This window comes from Malus domestica, chromosome 05, assembly GCF_042453785.1.
Source record: "Malus domestica chromosome 05, GDT2T_hap1".
Taxonomy (NCBI): Eukaryota; Viridiplantae; Streptophyta; class Magnoliopsida; order Rosales; family Rosaceae; genus Malus; species Malus domestica.
The window spans coordinates 17449142-17463711 of NC_091665.1; the positions used below are offsets into that span (position 1 = coordinate 17449142).

Sequence of the window (14570 nt, forward strand, 5' to 3'; positions counted from 1 at the left end):
ATTAAATGTATATTTTTGTATTATTATTCTATATAAGTTAAAAAAATTAAGTTTTATTCATTTATTTATTTTTATTATGAGAGTTTCTTATTATATTAATAGGATAAATTTTACTTAACATGTTGTTGTCCAAAATTAAAATCAACTAGTATAGTATTTGTATAGGCAATAAGACATCCCTACAAGTATGAAAAATATGAAAGAATATATAAATACTCATGATTCATCATTCCTCCACGAGTAGACAATGGTTACACTTACATTATCGTTTAGATTTTTAAAACCCTCCAAACCATAATGAATAGTGTTTTTTATTTGAGTGTAAAAGTAATAAAATTAATAATAATTATTGTAGAAGTGTAAGAAATGTAAATAAAAAATATACAATCACTCGTATTGACAAACTTTACAACTTTCATGAAGGGGTCAACTTTGAAATCCGAAACTATAATCCATAAACCTTAAATTTGTATTTAACCGTCAATTGTCATTTAGGCTTTATTCTTTATATTGAATTTCATTTTTAAAATTTTCTTTTTTGAAAACATGATCTTCTAGGGGATGTAGGAAGATGAACAGTTCGGATCTTTGATATCACGTCCCGATATTTACGGGTTAATTGAAATATGAGTCGATGTTATATAGTTTGTAGAGACTTTATAAACACCAAGCAATATTTTCACTAACAGTAAAACTCTGAACATAGTATCAATGATCCGAACTGTTCATCTTACTGTATCCTCTAATAGATCATGTTTTCAAAAAACAAAATCTGAAAAAACAAAATTTGGTGAGAAAAAATGAAGCATAAATGTAAACAACAATCGACGGTTAAATTTTGATCTATGATTTATATGATTATAGTGGCACATTTCAAAGTTAAGCCCTTCATGTTGTGATGACCCGTCCCTAATTTTCCTATCCAATTTTCTCCCCGAGTATGTGTATTGATGATTATGCCCTTATCGGCAAGTAACGTGGACTTATTCTTATCGCTTTCCTTTTTATTTCTCGCTATCGCATTTAAATTGTACACGCTAGTACGAGTATGCGTAAATTTTAAAGTGTAAAATATCTACTTCGGATAGATTTCAATTTCCTTTTTACTGTAGGAAATTTAAAAACCTATCCTTGGATTCCTTTTTAAATCCTACTCGTGCACCCTTCCTTCATCATTTAGTCTCACCTATCCCATATTTTCTGTATGTTCTGTCCCCCTCTATCAGAAAAAGCAAAGAAAATTTGAAAACCTCTCTCTGTTCTTTCTCTCTCTCCCGTGAACTCTCTCTTCCTTTGCAACTCTATGAGCGAGCTCCAAAGCTTGTAGATCGAACAAACAAACTACATCATCATGCTCATCTCAGTCCCACGATCACAACTATGTCCTTGAAATCTGGTGTGGACGATTTTTGACTCACCAACTCGGAAGGTCGACTCGGCGAGTTCGACATATCGATTTTCAAGCCATGCATGGCTTAGGTAAGCCTTGAGAAACCCTTAGAACCTTTATTTCACTTCTATGGGTTGTTATTGATCCTTTGTTTGTGTTTTGAATGTGTGATTTTACCCAGAAACTTGAGAAGAAGGTGAACCTGCCATTTTTCGCTCAAGAACCGTGGCCATTTGGTCACTTTCAAACCATTTTTCTGGTCAACTTCGACCACAACTGGACTTCTTCTAGGTACAAACTTGTTCTCTACATTCCTAACTTCAAAATGGCTTTTGAATCACTGAGTTTGGTTAAGTAACGAGTTAGAAATCAACTCTGGAAGTTAGGAAGAAAATTTCAGTTTCTGGAAAATTTGTAACTGTGGTCGTTTGGCCAATTTCAGGCCAAATTTCCGATTAACTCAGACCATATTCGAACTTTCTATAAATTGGGATCGGTAGATCACATTCCTAGCTTTAATTTGGCTTTGTAAAAATGAATTTGGTTGAGAATCGAGCTTGATATGGGCTCTGGAAGTTGGGCCAAAAATCTGCAAAACTGCAGATTTTCGCGAAGAAGGCGAGTACAGTGTACTCGCAGGGATGCGTGGGTGCCCGTGGACAAACCTTTAGGCGGCGCGTGGGGGAGCGTCCAGCCTCCGGCCGGCGTGTGGTTGACACGTGTGTGTTCGTGTCGTCGAGTAGATCGATTTCATATATTTATACCTTAGGTTTGAGCAAACTATGGGGGTTTTATTTAGGTTTCCGTTATGTGCTTTAATTAATGTTATTTAGTTATTTCACATATAGGAGAAACTTATTCCGAGGATTTTCGAGCCCAAGCTAGGCTCGGGGGTTACGAACCAGTGACGTACTTTGAGTGGGCAGTTGTTTTATACCTATATATATATATAGTTTCCATAAATGCGTATTTACTTCACTTTTACGCCTATATTGCATAGTATCATTATTGTGATATAAACTGTGATAAATGCTACTATATGGTTTGATATTACTGTCATGGCATTCATACGTACTTGTGTACATGCTCATCGTGCTGCACCCGGTGTTAGTACTCACCCCAGGGCCAGTTATGAAATTCAAATTAATTGACGATTATGAAATTTAAATGGGGAGAAATGTGAATTCCCATTCCTGGATTTTAGTATTTGTTGATACAAAAAATCAGTGAGGATTTTGGTACAACATAAAGTGTTAAGTTTGTGACTTTCGCTAGATTGCTCCGGTCATTAGTGTGGATAAGTATGTAAATGGATAGAGACAGGGAAGCAAACACACGATGTACGTGGTTCACCCAGATTGGCTACGTCCACGGAGTAGAGGAGTTCTCATTAATTGTGAACGGTTTACACAAGTACATAGGTTCAAGCTCTCATTTAGAATGATTTAGCACAAATAACATTCGGAAATAGTGTGAGAGAATCATCTCTATTTATAGAAGAGAGTTTCTAGTTTCATTCTGACATTGACACGTGTCGTGTTGTGATTGGCTTCTGATGTAGACACGTGTCGCACTATGATTGGCTTCTGATGTCGACATGTGTCGCATTGTGATTGGCCTCCTGGTTGGAGGGAAACTCTTCTGGGTCTTTGACGGTATAACGTTGACCGGTGCTCAGTAGTTTTGAGATTGGTCAAGTATGGTACAAATAGTGCTCCCTTAAGTTTCTGAGTGAGGGAAGCTTCTTGGTTGGGGACTTGCAAGATCCAAGCCGCTGAGTAATCACGAAACTACTAAGTACCGAAGTGTGGTATTGTCTTCACTTGCCTTATCTGTCTCATTGGTAGATATGACATCTTCTCTGGAAGTACTTTTCTTCCATCCAGGGGTGGTATCTTTAACCGATGGAGATGCACAAGGTAATGTATCAATTTCACTTGAAGCTTACTTGTAGTTTCAGGCTTGGTCAAGTGCGATACAAACCATGTAGTAAGAGTCCCCCAAGTTGCCCAGCTAGGAGATTTGCCGAATGAGGTAACAGACAAGGTAAGTAATCAGACTTCCAAGTAAGCAACCTGGATTGAAGGTTCGACTTCGACTTCCGATTGATTGTTCTCATTCTCCTTGTGTCGTAAACAGCAACAAGGATAAGGAGAAGCAAATGGAGAAGAAATGATATGAGATACTTTTGCTTTTGAAGAAGTAAGTTTCCACAGGCTTATTCTTGAACTGGGCTGGAGGGTTTTCTAGTTTCTTCCATAGTATAAGGCCGACTCAAGAATTTGAGGGTCTAAACAAGTCCATCAAATCTAGAGTACGTTCGACCCTGATGATATGGGATACTTTTGTTGTTGACAAAGTAGTGGATGTATCGACACATGTTCTCTTACGCTTATCTCCACATGCTTCCTTGTATCCTTCTCACTTGCCATATCTGTTCCTCAGGCAGATGTGGTATCTTTTCTGGAAGCATAAGATGTTGAAGATGAGTACTCGAGAACAATGCCAGGTAAGTAATCAGGCAAAGGGTTCCAGGCAGTCAGTTCATAACTGGAAGCTTGATTCCAAATGTTGACTGATTGCTCCCTTTCTCCTTGTCTTGCAGGTAAGAACAAGGGCAAAGGAAAAGACAAGGAAAAAGCATCATATGGGATACTTTTGCTTTTGATCCTGATGATATGAGATACTCTTGCTCTGGTGTGGTTAGTTTGCATAGGTATTATTAGGGGGAAGAAAGCTGAGTATTTGGAGAGGCTTCTTTGGGAGTGCCCTATCAGATATGAGGAAGGGTTGAGCATTTTTGCAAGTCTGCCTGTCCGTGGAGGATTGAGGTCGGCATATATAGGAGTCTCCCTAACAACAAGTAGTAATGTTATTCCTTTACCCTTCTTGGTCGTAGCAATGTAGTGGGAGCTGCAAGCTTCACGTGTTTTAATTTTGTCAGAGCACTTTGAAAAAGTGGTATGTGGTATCTGGAAAGCTGATGTTGCGTGTGAAGATTGCAGACAAGCTTTATCCAAGGAAATCTGGCTCTTGTAGTTCGGAGAGCGATGCCTTTTCAGTTTTCGAACAAACAATCCTGTCGGGGATCTGGCTCTCGAGATTCGGAGAATGGTGCCTCTTCGATTTTTGAGAAAGCAATCCTGTTGGGAGTCTGGCTCTTGAGATTCGGAGAGTGGTGCCTCTTCGATTTTTGAGAAAGCAATCCTTTTGGGAGTCTGGCTCTCAAGATTCGGAGGGCGGTGTCTCTTCGATTTTTGAGCAAGTAATAATGCTATTCATTTACCCTTCTTGGTCATAGCAATGTAGTGGGAGCTAAAAGTTTCACATGTTTTAACTTTGTTAGAGCACTTTGAAGATTGCAAACAAGCTTTATCCAAGGAAATCTGGCTCTCGAAGTTCGGAGAGCGGTGCCTCTTCGGTTTACGAACAAGCAATCCTTTTGGGAGTCTGGCTCTCAAGATTCGGAGGGCGATGTCTCTTCGATTTTTGAGCAAGTAATAATGCTATTCATTTACCCTTCTTGGTCATAGCAATGTAGTGGGAGCTGCAAGTTTCACATGTTTTAACTTTGTTAGAGCACTTTGAAGATTGCAAACAAGCTTTATCCAAGGAAATTTGGCTCTCGAAGTTCGGAGAGCGGTGCCTCTTCGGTTTACGAACAAGCAATCCTGTAAGGGATCTGGCTCTCGAGATTCAGAGAATGGTGCCTCTTCGATTTTTTAGAAAGCAATCTTGTTGAGGGTCTGACTCTTGAGATTTGAAGAGCAGTGTCTCTTCGATTTTTGAGAAAGTAATCCTGTTGAGAGTCTGGCTCTCTAGATTCGGAGAGTGGTTCCTTTTCAATTTTTGAGCAAGCAATCTCGTTGAGAATGTTTTCTTGAATGTGAGTAAAGGTTAGGCATTTTTGCCAGTCTGCCTTGCCATGGAGCACAGAGGTTGACACACATTGGGACTTTCTAGTTATGAAACAGTGGCACTGTTCCTTTACCCTTGTGGGTAATAGTAGGGTAGTTGGACCTTCAAAATTTACGGGTCTAAACTTTGTCAAAGTTGTCTGTGGTACTCGATGAGCTGATGTTGTGTGTGGAAAGTGGTGCCTCTTCGAAATCCGGAGAGTGGTGCCTCTTCGATTTTTGAATCAACAACCCTATTGCCCTTTCTTTATAAGGGCACCAATTATGTGCAAGGAGTACATTCAGAGAGTTATTGCTTGTAGGAATTTTCCCCTTACTTCAGAGATTTATTGCACCTCATTTCTCCTTCATCATTTCTGAGAATGTCTGGCCCATCCGACCGTCGTTTTGACTTGAACTTTGGTGAAGAGGCAGCCATACCTTCTCAAGACAACATATGGCGCCCATCCTTCTTATCCCTTACTGGTCATCTTACCGTTGGAGACTCTGTGATGAAGAATGATATGACCGCTGCGGTGGTGGCCAGAAACCTTTTCACTCCCAAAGATAACAGACTACTTTCCAAACAGTCTGATGAGTTGGCTGTTAAGGATTCTCTGGCTCTCACTGTTCAGTGTGCAGGTTCTGTATCTAATATGGCCCAATGCCTATTTGCTCGAACCCGCCAAGTTGAATCATTGGCGGTTGAAGTGATAAGTCTCAAACAGGAAATCATAGGGCTCAAACATGAGAATAAACAGTTGCACAGGCTTGCATATGACTATGCTATAAACATGAAGAGGAAGCTTGACCAGCTGTAGGAATCTGATGGTCAGATTTTACTTGATCATCAGAGGTTTGTGTGTTTGTTCTAAAGGCATTTATTGCCTTCGTCTTCTGGGGCTGTACCGCGTAATGAAGCTCCAAATGATCAACCTTCGGTGCCTCCTCCTTCTGGGGTTCTGCCTTGTACTGAGGCTCCGAATAATCACCATCTGGTGCCTCATGTTTTTGGGGCTTTGCCGACTGCTGAGACTTCTCCTGAGCAACCTTTGTGAAGGCTCCCTCTTGTTTGTTTATTTTGATTCATGTATATGTACATATTTGTAACTTATCGGAGATATCAATAAACAAGCTTTGCTTCATTTCAACGTATTGTGTTAAATACACCAAGGCCTTCTTCACTAAGTTTTTTGAATTTTTCCTTTTGTTGAAGCTTGTATGTTGAAGCTTTGTGAATGAAGCATGTAGGTTGAGGTAGTGCTCCCTTAATTTCCCGAGTGAGGAAAACTTCTCGTTTGGAGACTTGAAAAATCCAAGTCACTGAGTGGTCATGAGACTTCCGAGTATCAAGGTGCTATAGCATATGCTTGGAGTCCCCCAAGTCTCCGGTTGAGGGAGTTGACGAATGAGGCATTTCCTTTCTAAGTGGTAGCCCAAAACTCCTTCTTCATATATATTTGTTATGAAAGTTGTTAGGCCCAAAGAAGAGGAGGCCTAGGCAAATTTTTTTTTTCGAATTTTTTTATTTTTGAATTTTTGAATTTTAGAATTTCCGAATGTTTGAATTTTCGAATTTCTGAATTTTTAAATTTTGTAGATGAAGCTTTGGTGTTGAAGCTTTGAGGTTGAAGCTTTGTTGGGCACCATGAATTGATTTTGCTTCACACTATCTTGATCAAGATAATGTGAAGCTTTTGTAGGTGAAGTTTTTGTGTTGAAGCTTTGTACGTGAAGCTTTTGTGGGTGAAGCTTTTGTGGGTGAAGCTTTTGTAGGTGAAGCTTTTGTGGGTCAAGCTTTTGTGGGTCAAGCTTTTGTGGGTCAAGCTTTTGTAGGTCAAGCTTTTGTGGGTCAAGCTTTTGTGGGTCTAGCTTTTATAGGTGAAGCTTTTGTGGGTGAAGCTTTTGTAGGTCAAGCTTTTGTGGGTCAAGCTATCAGTCAAGCTTTTGTAGGTGAAGCTTTTTTGTTGAAGCTTTTGTGGGTGAAGCTTTTGTGTTGAAGCTTTTGTTGGTGAAGCTTTGGAGTTGAAGCTTTGTAGGTGAAGCTTTGGAGTTGAAGATTTTGTTGGGTACCATGAATTGATTTTGCTTCACACTATCTTGATCAAGATAGACTGAAGCTTTTGAGAATTTGTAGTTGTCCTCCATTGATGAAGCTTTTGTTGGTGAAGCTTTGGAGTTGAAGCTTTGGAGTTGAAGCTTTTGTTGAGTACCATGAATTGATTTTGCTTCACACTATCTTGATTAAGATAGTGTGAAACTTTTGAGAATTTGTTGTTGTCCTCCACTGATGAAGCTTTTGTTGGTGAAGCTTTGGAGTTGAAGCTTTTGTTGGGTACCATGAATTGATTTTGCTTCACACTATCTTGATCAAGATAGTGTGAAGCTTTTGAGAATTTGTAGCTGTCCTCCATTGATGAAGCATGTGAGCAGGGGGCTGGGCTTTGTCTTGGCCTGCTAAGGTGGCGTCAAGGAGGTGTGGGCCTCCTGGTTTACATGGCTCAGGCCTATGTGCAGAAAGAGTGGGAGGCGTAGGGGCACATGCCCCCCTTCTAGCTAAATTGGGCCAAGGGAGAAGGGACCAAGCCATGGGGCTTGGCATATTGCTGGGCTCATGCAGTTTTGGGCAGTGGGGCCTGATACGCTGACTTTTTTTTGTTTTTTTTTTGTCTGACAATTCTTTCTTGCGTGTTTGTAGAATTTCTTTGAGCATGTCTTTTTCAAGCCACAAGAGTGATGATGGTGTGCCGCCGTTGTATCGTCAAGGCAGGCCTTTGAGTAAAGTAGACCACTTCAAGGCTTCTTACTTCAAAATTAGCTTCGATGACTCATTTAGAGATTTCCTTGAAGCATATAGGCACGCTATACTATCTAAGGTGTGTGCGAAGCGTGTCAAGGAGGGTAGCAGGCGTGAACCATGTAGTAAGACTGGAAGACCCATCAAGTTTCACCCTTTCTACTTCATGTTAGGATTTACTTTTCCTATGCCGCGTTTCTTCCAAGAAATGCTTTGCTCTATGAAGTGTTCCCCCATTCAATGTTCTCCAAATGCGGTCCGTGTGATGGTAGGATTCCTTAATCTAAGCCAATTATTTGACTTGGATCTAACTGTCTACGAATTTTGGTACTTCTTTGACATAGGCCATATTGATGGAGTTGGGCAGTTGCGATCCCGCCATAGGCTCTTTGATCATTCAAGCAAGGGAGATCATGACTGGGCCAAGAAGACTTCGGAAATAAGTGGAGAGTGGAAGTCTAATTCTTCCCTTGAGCTGCATGTTCTAACGGTTTTCATTACCGGTAAGTAGACTACTTAGTCTCTAGGCTACTTTGTGCTTTTGCTGAGCTGCTCTCTGATTCTTTGATTATCATCCTCTGTTTATGTAGATTCGAAATTTGACTCAACTCCCAAGACTTTTCCAGATATGAAGAATGTGCATGTTGCTTTAAGTATCTCTGCTGAGTGTTGAGTACCGTGAATGACGTTGGTTGCTTAGTCCTCTTCATTGGGAAAAAGGTGAGCTGCCCCCGAGAGATGGGATAAAGCAGATCAAGGCAGAGACATTAGCTCATCTGATTGTTGTCGTGGAGCTTGTTGTGAATGAAAGTGGAAAGAAGAGATCTTCCCTGCCTGCTTAAGAGATGCCAGCTGAGAAAAAGACAAAAACTTCCTCTACTGCTTGTGAAGGTTTGCCTGCTGCTGATAGGCTTGTGATTGACTTGACTTCTTCCAACGGGAAGAAATATAGGGTTGCTAGATCCAACTTGGTGACATCTACCATGACAAAGATGGCTAGTACGATTGCTGATAAGATTGCTCAATGTAGAGGTTCTGTTGTGCTCCTATTGCCAAAATTTGCTCTAAGATATCCGTTGGAAGCTAAGTCTGGTTCATCTTTGGAGAGGCTGGCTACTATGAAGAACGATAAAGTGGACTCCACTGCTAAAGTGGCGCTAAGGCCCAATCTCTTTGCTGTTGAGACTGATTCGCCTGCTAAGAAATAGGAGACTGCTCGCGTAGGCAGTTGTGAGAAATCCACTAAGCCTATTTCTAGAAAGGCTGCTGAGATTTATGCGTTTTTGAAACTAGATCTGCTTGAAGACATGGATGCATGTGCCAAGCTTGTTGATGGCATTAGAGGGGTTGTTTGCCCAAGTTCCTTTGCAAAGTATATGACCGAATATAGAATGACTGCTCTGTTTGCCATGATGCAGAAAACGGTGATTTTGGCAGTCGAGTCTATGCTTCTTAATCAAGAGGATACTAAGGCTGCCAAGGAAGTGGAAAAAACTATGGCAGCTGAAGCTTATTCCACTGCCGAGAAGATCAAGAGGTTAGAGTCTGAGCTCGTTGCTTTGAAAGGGTCTAATATCTTTACCCCCATTTCTCTGCAGCTTGAGACTGTTCGCAAAGAGATTGTTGACTTGAAGACCAGGCTTGATGTGATCCAAGTTAAGTATGAAAGTGCAGAGAAGGAGATTAAATGTTACATACCTCAGATTCAAGATCTTGAGTGTGCCATTTCTAAGCTTCGTTCCACTGCTTACGCAAAGGATGAAGAGTTGATTGCTACTTATAATCAAGTGATTCACTTCAAGAATATCGTTGATAAGCTTGAACCTCAAGTGTTGGAACTCCAAAGTGCACTAAAGATCAATGAAAGTCTGAAGAAGGAAGTTCATGAGCTGTAGCACGTCCGTGTTGTCCTGCTCGATAAGAACGAACAGCTGAAGGGCGAGAAGGCTGGGCTTGAGGCTTCGCTTGTTCAGAGTCAGGCTGATTTCTACAAGCTAGGTTATGTAGATCATCTCTTTGGTAGGCCATTGACTTTGGGTTTGCTGGGAAAGACTTTGAGACCTTTTCTATTTCTCTGGAAGACTTGCTTGCCTTTACTATTTAGGCTTCCATTGGTGAAGTAATTGGAGAACTTGGTACCCAGGATGGGGCAGTCGGGATGAAGCACTGGATGATGCTACTACTGAGGGCATTGTGGCTGCTGAAGGTGTGGCAGCCGAGTAGTCATGGAATGTCCAAGCTGCTGAAGGGTAGCCTTTAGGATTTTCTTTATTTTCCTTGTTGCTTTTGCTTTGCTTGAGCTCTTTTGGACTTTGCTATTTGTTTATCAATTTTGCTTAAAAATTTAATAAACTTGCTTCATTCGCTTTTCTTCATCTTCGCTTCTTTTGTTTACGCCCAACCCTTGACCTTTAGACTAATGACAGGTAGACTCGGCAGTTTTTGACACAACCTGAAAATAACAGGTTTCGCGTCAACACGATAGCTAATCGGGTCAATATTGGGTGATCCGTTAAGAACTCGTTAATAACAGGTTCTTAACAGGTAAACATGCGGGTAACACGTGGGTAACCCATTTTGACCAGTTAAGAAAAAAATTATTTTGATAATTTGAAAGTTTAATTACTAAAAGATTTATTATAAAATACAATCGTCATATTAATATATACAATATATTCTATATTAAATGTATAGTTTTGTATTATTATTCTAGGATAAATTTTACGTAACATGTTGTCCAAAATTAAAATAAACTAGGGTAAATTACATAAGACTACCTCAACTATTGAGTCATTAACAGTTTCATACCTCGTCTTTAAAAAGTTTCAATGTCATACCTTATCTTCGAATTTGTTCCAATATCATACCTTCCGTTAGTTGTCTGTCAATTTCTTTGTTAAATGCTGATGTGGCATGAGGTGGGACACACTTTCTATTAAAAATATTAACTAAATATTAAAAAAAAACAAAACAAAACAAAACCCAGATCCCATCACTCCCCCTGGCACCGAAACCCCATCCTTCCCATCTTCCTCATCCCATCCGTCGTCCCCCCCCACCCCAAACCTTCCTTCCAAACACAAAACCCCACCCCTACCTCCCTCGTAACCCCCCATTTCTCCCTCCCAAGCTTCCCAACCACATCCCCCTCATCCACTCTCTTCACCTCCCCTCCTATTCAAAACTTAAAAAAAAAACAACCAGTTGAGGTGTTCCAACTTCGATGGGAAGGATAAGGTGGTCAAGTTTTAAATAGAAGGGAAGGTGAAGAGGGTGGAGGAGAGGGAGGTGGTTGGGAGGCTCGGGAAGGAGAAATGGGGGGTTGTGGGGTAGGTGGTTGGGAGGCTCGGGCATGAGAAATGTAGGGTTGTGGGTAGGGATGGCAACGGTTCGGTTTGGGGGCGAAAATGTTATATCTATCCCCATAACCATAAAATTTAACCATATTCATAACCGCAAATTAACCATCGGGGATTATCCATAACCATATTCACTGGGTAACAGATTTTCAATCGGTTATCGGTTATATCCATCTTCGTCAAAATATATATATATATATTCATCCAATTGACGCATTATAAATTTTAGTAGATACTAATTCCGTCATTAAATAGCAACATCCAATTACAAAAAACATAAAAACATATTTGAAGTTGCTCATGATAACATGCACCAATTTCTTGACAGTGATACTCTTGAAAAGAGATGAATTTGATAAACTTGTAACATTTGATAATTGATATATAAAATGATTCAATGAATTAATTTGGTTGAGTATAACAATAAGAGTTTTGAATTGATGAGGTTGTTGGTATGCCCCATGCATGGTGCATAATAAAGATAGTATAGGGTTTGATGCAGGCATAATGAATTAGTATAGGGAGGGTTCGGTAAATTGAATAAAATTATATTATATATCAAATATATATAGATACAGATTGGGGACCCTTATAACCATATCCAAAACCATAACCGAATAAAGTTCACGGTTTTTCCCCATATCCATACCATACCTAAATTTTCATATCCAAATCCAATTCATTCGGTTGATTATCCATGGTTATCGGGTTTAACGGTTAGAATTGCCATCCCTAGTTGTGGGGGAGGTGGGGGTGTGGTTTTGGGTTTGGAAGGAATGTCACATCCTGGCACGGGCCCCCATCACATCCCTGGCTCAACTCCATCGTAACACGATATTGTCCTCTTTGGGCCCCGACCACATCCTCATGGTTTTGTTTCTGTGAACTCACATGAGAACTTTCTAGTGCGTCACCCATTGTGGGATTGCTCTCATGTAAACTCGCTTAACTTTGGAGTTTCGATGGAACCCGAAGCCAGTGAGCTCCCAAAAGGCCTCGTGCTAAGTAGAGATGGAAATATACATATAAGGCTTACATGATCCATACCCCTGGGCGATGTGGGATGTTACAAGGAAGGTTTAGGGTGGGGGACGATAGATGGGGAAGATGGGAAGGATGGGGTTTCGGCGCGGGGGTGTGTGGTGATGGGATTTGGGTTTTGTTTTGTTTTGTTTTTTAAATATTTAGTTAATATTTTATTAATTTTTTAAATATTTTTAACAGAAAGTGGGTCCCGCCTCATGCCACGTTAGTATTTAATAGAGGAATTGACAGACAACTGACGGAAGGTATGACATTGAAACTTTTTGAAGACGAGGTATGAAATTGTTAATGACCCAATAGTTGAGGTAGTTTTATGTAATTTACCCAATAAACTAGTATAGTATTTGTATAGGCAAGAACTAAGAAGACATACATACAAGTATGAAAAATGGGAAAGAATATATAAACACTTGTGATTCATCATTATTCCTCCACGAGTAGATAATGGTTACACTTACATGATTGTTTAGATTTTTAAAATCATCCAAACCCTCATGAATAATGTTTTTTATTTGAGGGAAAAATAATAAAACTAATAATAATGACTGTAGAAGTGTAAAAAATGTAAAAAAAAAAAAAAATATATATATATATACAATCACTCATCACTCATAGTGACAAGCTTTACAACTTTCATGAAGGGGTCAGCTTCGAAATCCAACACTATAATCCATAAAACCTTATATTTATATTTAACCGTCAATTGTCATTTACGCTTTATTCTTCTTAATAAATTTCATTTTTTAAATTTTCGTTTTTGAAAACATGATCATCTGGCGGATGTAAGAAGATGAACGGTTCAGATCTTTGATATCACATTTCAATATTTACGAATAACTGAAATATGAGTCGATGTCATATAGTTTGTAGAAACTTTATAAACATCAAGCAATATTTTCACTAACCGTAAAACTCTGAATATAATATCAATGATCCAAACCGTTCATCTTCCTGCATCCTCTAATAGATCAGGTTTTCAAAAAAGAAAATCTGAAAAAACAAAAATTTGATGAGAACAATAAAGCGTAAATGTAAACAACAATCAACGGTTAAATTTTGATCTATGATTTATATGATTATAGTGGCGAATTTCGAAGTTAAGCTCTTCATGAAAATTGTAAAGCTTGTCATTACGAGCGTTTATATATTTTTTCTATATTTTTTACACTTCTACATTAATTAAAAAACTGTTAAAGACATTACTTAATTAATTGATACCCATTTTGTTTCAGAAGCAAAGGATGCTAGAGATTCAGATTCAGTAAACCTTAGTGATGAGGAGTCCGTAGAGATTATAATGGGAACAGAACGAGATATTGGAAGCGAAAGTATAGACAATAGAAATACGAGTCTTGTAAAGAAAAAGGCTAGAGCAATAAATTTAGGTAAGCGAAAATATACTTAAAAGAAAAATGTGTTTTTATGTTTTGGATGTGACAATATGGTATGCATATACTTATTTAGTATTATGTTTTTCATTTAATTATTTATTGGTTTAAAATATATTTTCCTTAACGAGTAACGGGTCGGGTCATATTACCTGTTAATATTATTGGGTCGATTTCGGGTAGTGTCGTGTATAACACAAAAAAGACATGAACACGAAAAACACGACACGAATGCCAGGTCTAGTAGCAGGCATGCTGCTTTTCTATAAGCAGACAGGGTCGCGTAGCCTATGAGCCGTAGGTGTTGGTGAAGAACATTTGCAAGGTTGTTAGCCATAAAGTCGGCAACCAGACGCCTTACTTACAGAAGTATACTAGTCTTTGTGACCACTTGGCTGCTAACCTTGGTTTTCTACAATTCTTTAAGCTGTGTGGCCTGCATCACAACAAACTAAAGATTTTTGGGTCATGAAATTTGCTAACCTTTCGTATCAAAAGTATGCAGTTGTATGGAATTTCGTAAGCAAAGGTCCGAGAGAACTCCTTGCTCTTTATGTAACCAATTCCGTGGGTTGCGTAGTAAGTATCACAACACTTTAGGAATTAGTGTAGATCTAAATGATCTTTTCGCGCTTGGTAGAGGTAAAGCTTATCGACTGCGTAGCATGTCAGGAGTGGATTGAGCTTCGTATATGC

The 14570-nt window shown here is 39.3% G+C and overlaps 1 protein-coding gene across 1 annotated transcript; it reads left to right on the top strand.

Annotated features, from left to right (window-relative positions):
* The first annotated feature begins 1198 nt into the window (after positions 1-1198).
* On the top strand, positions 1199-10265 carry LOC139196643 (uncharacterized). The gene is made up of 4 exons (XM_070823027.1): positions 1199-1479; positions 1572-1681; positions 8428-8586; positions 8674-10265. The coding sequence occupies exon 4, from the start codon at positions 9391-9393 to the stop codon at positions 9976-9978; it is 588 nt and encodes a 195-aa protein (XP_070679128.1). The 5' UTR covers positions 1199-1479; positions 1572-1681; positions 8428-8586; positions 8674-9390; the 3' UTR covers positions 9979-10265.
* The last annotated feature ends 4305 nt before the right edge of the window (positions 10266-14570 follow it).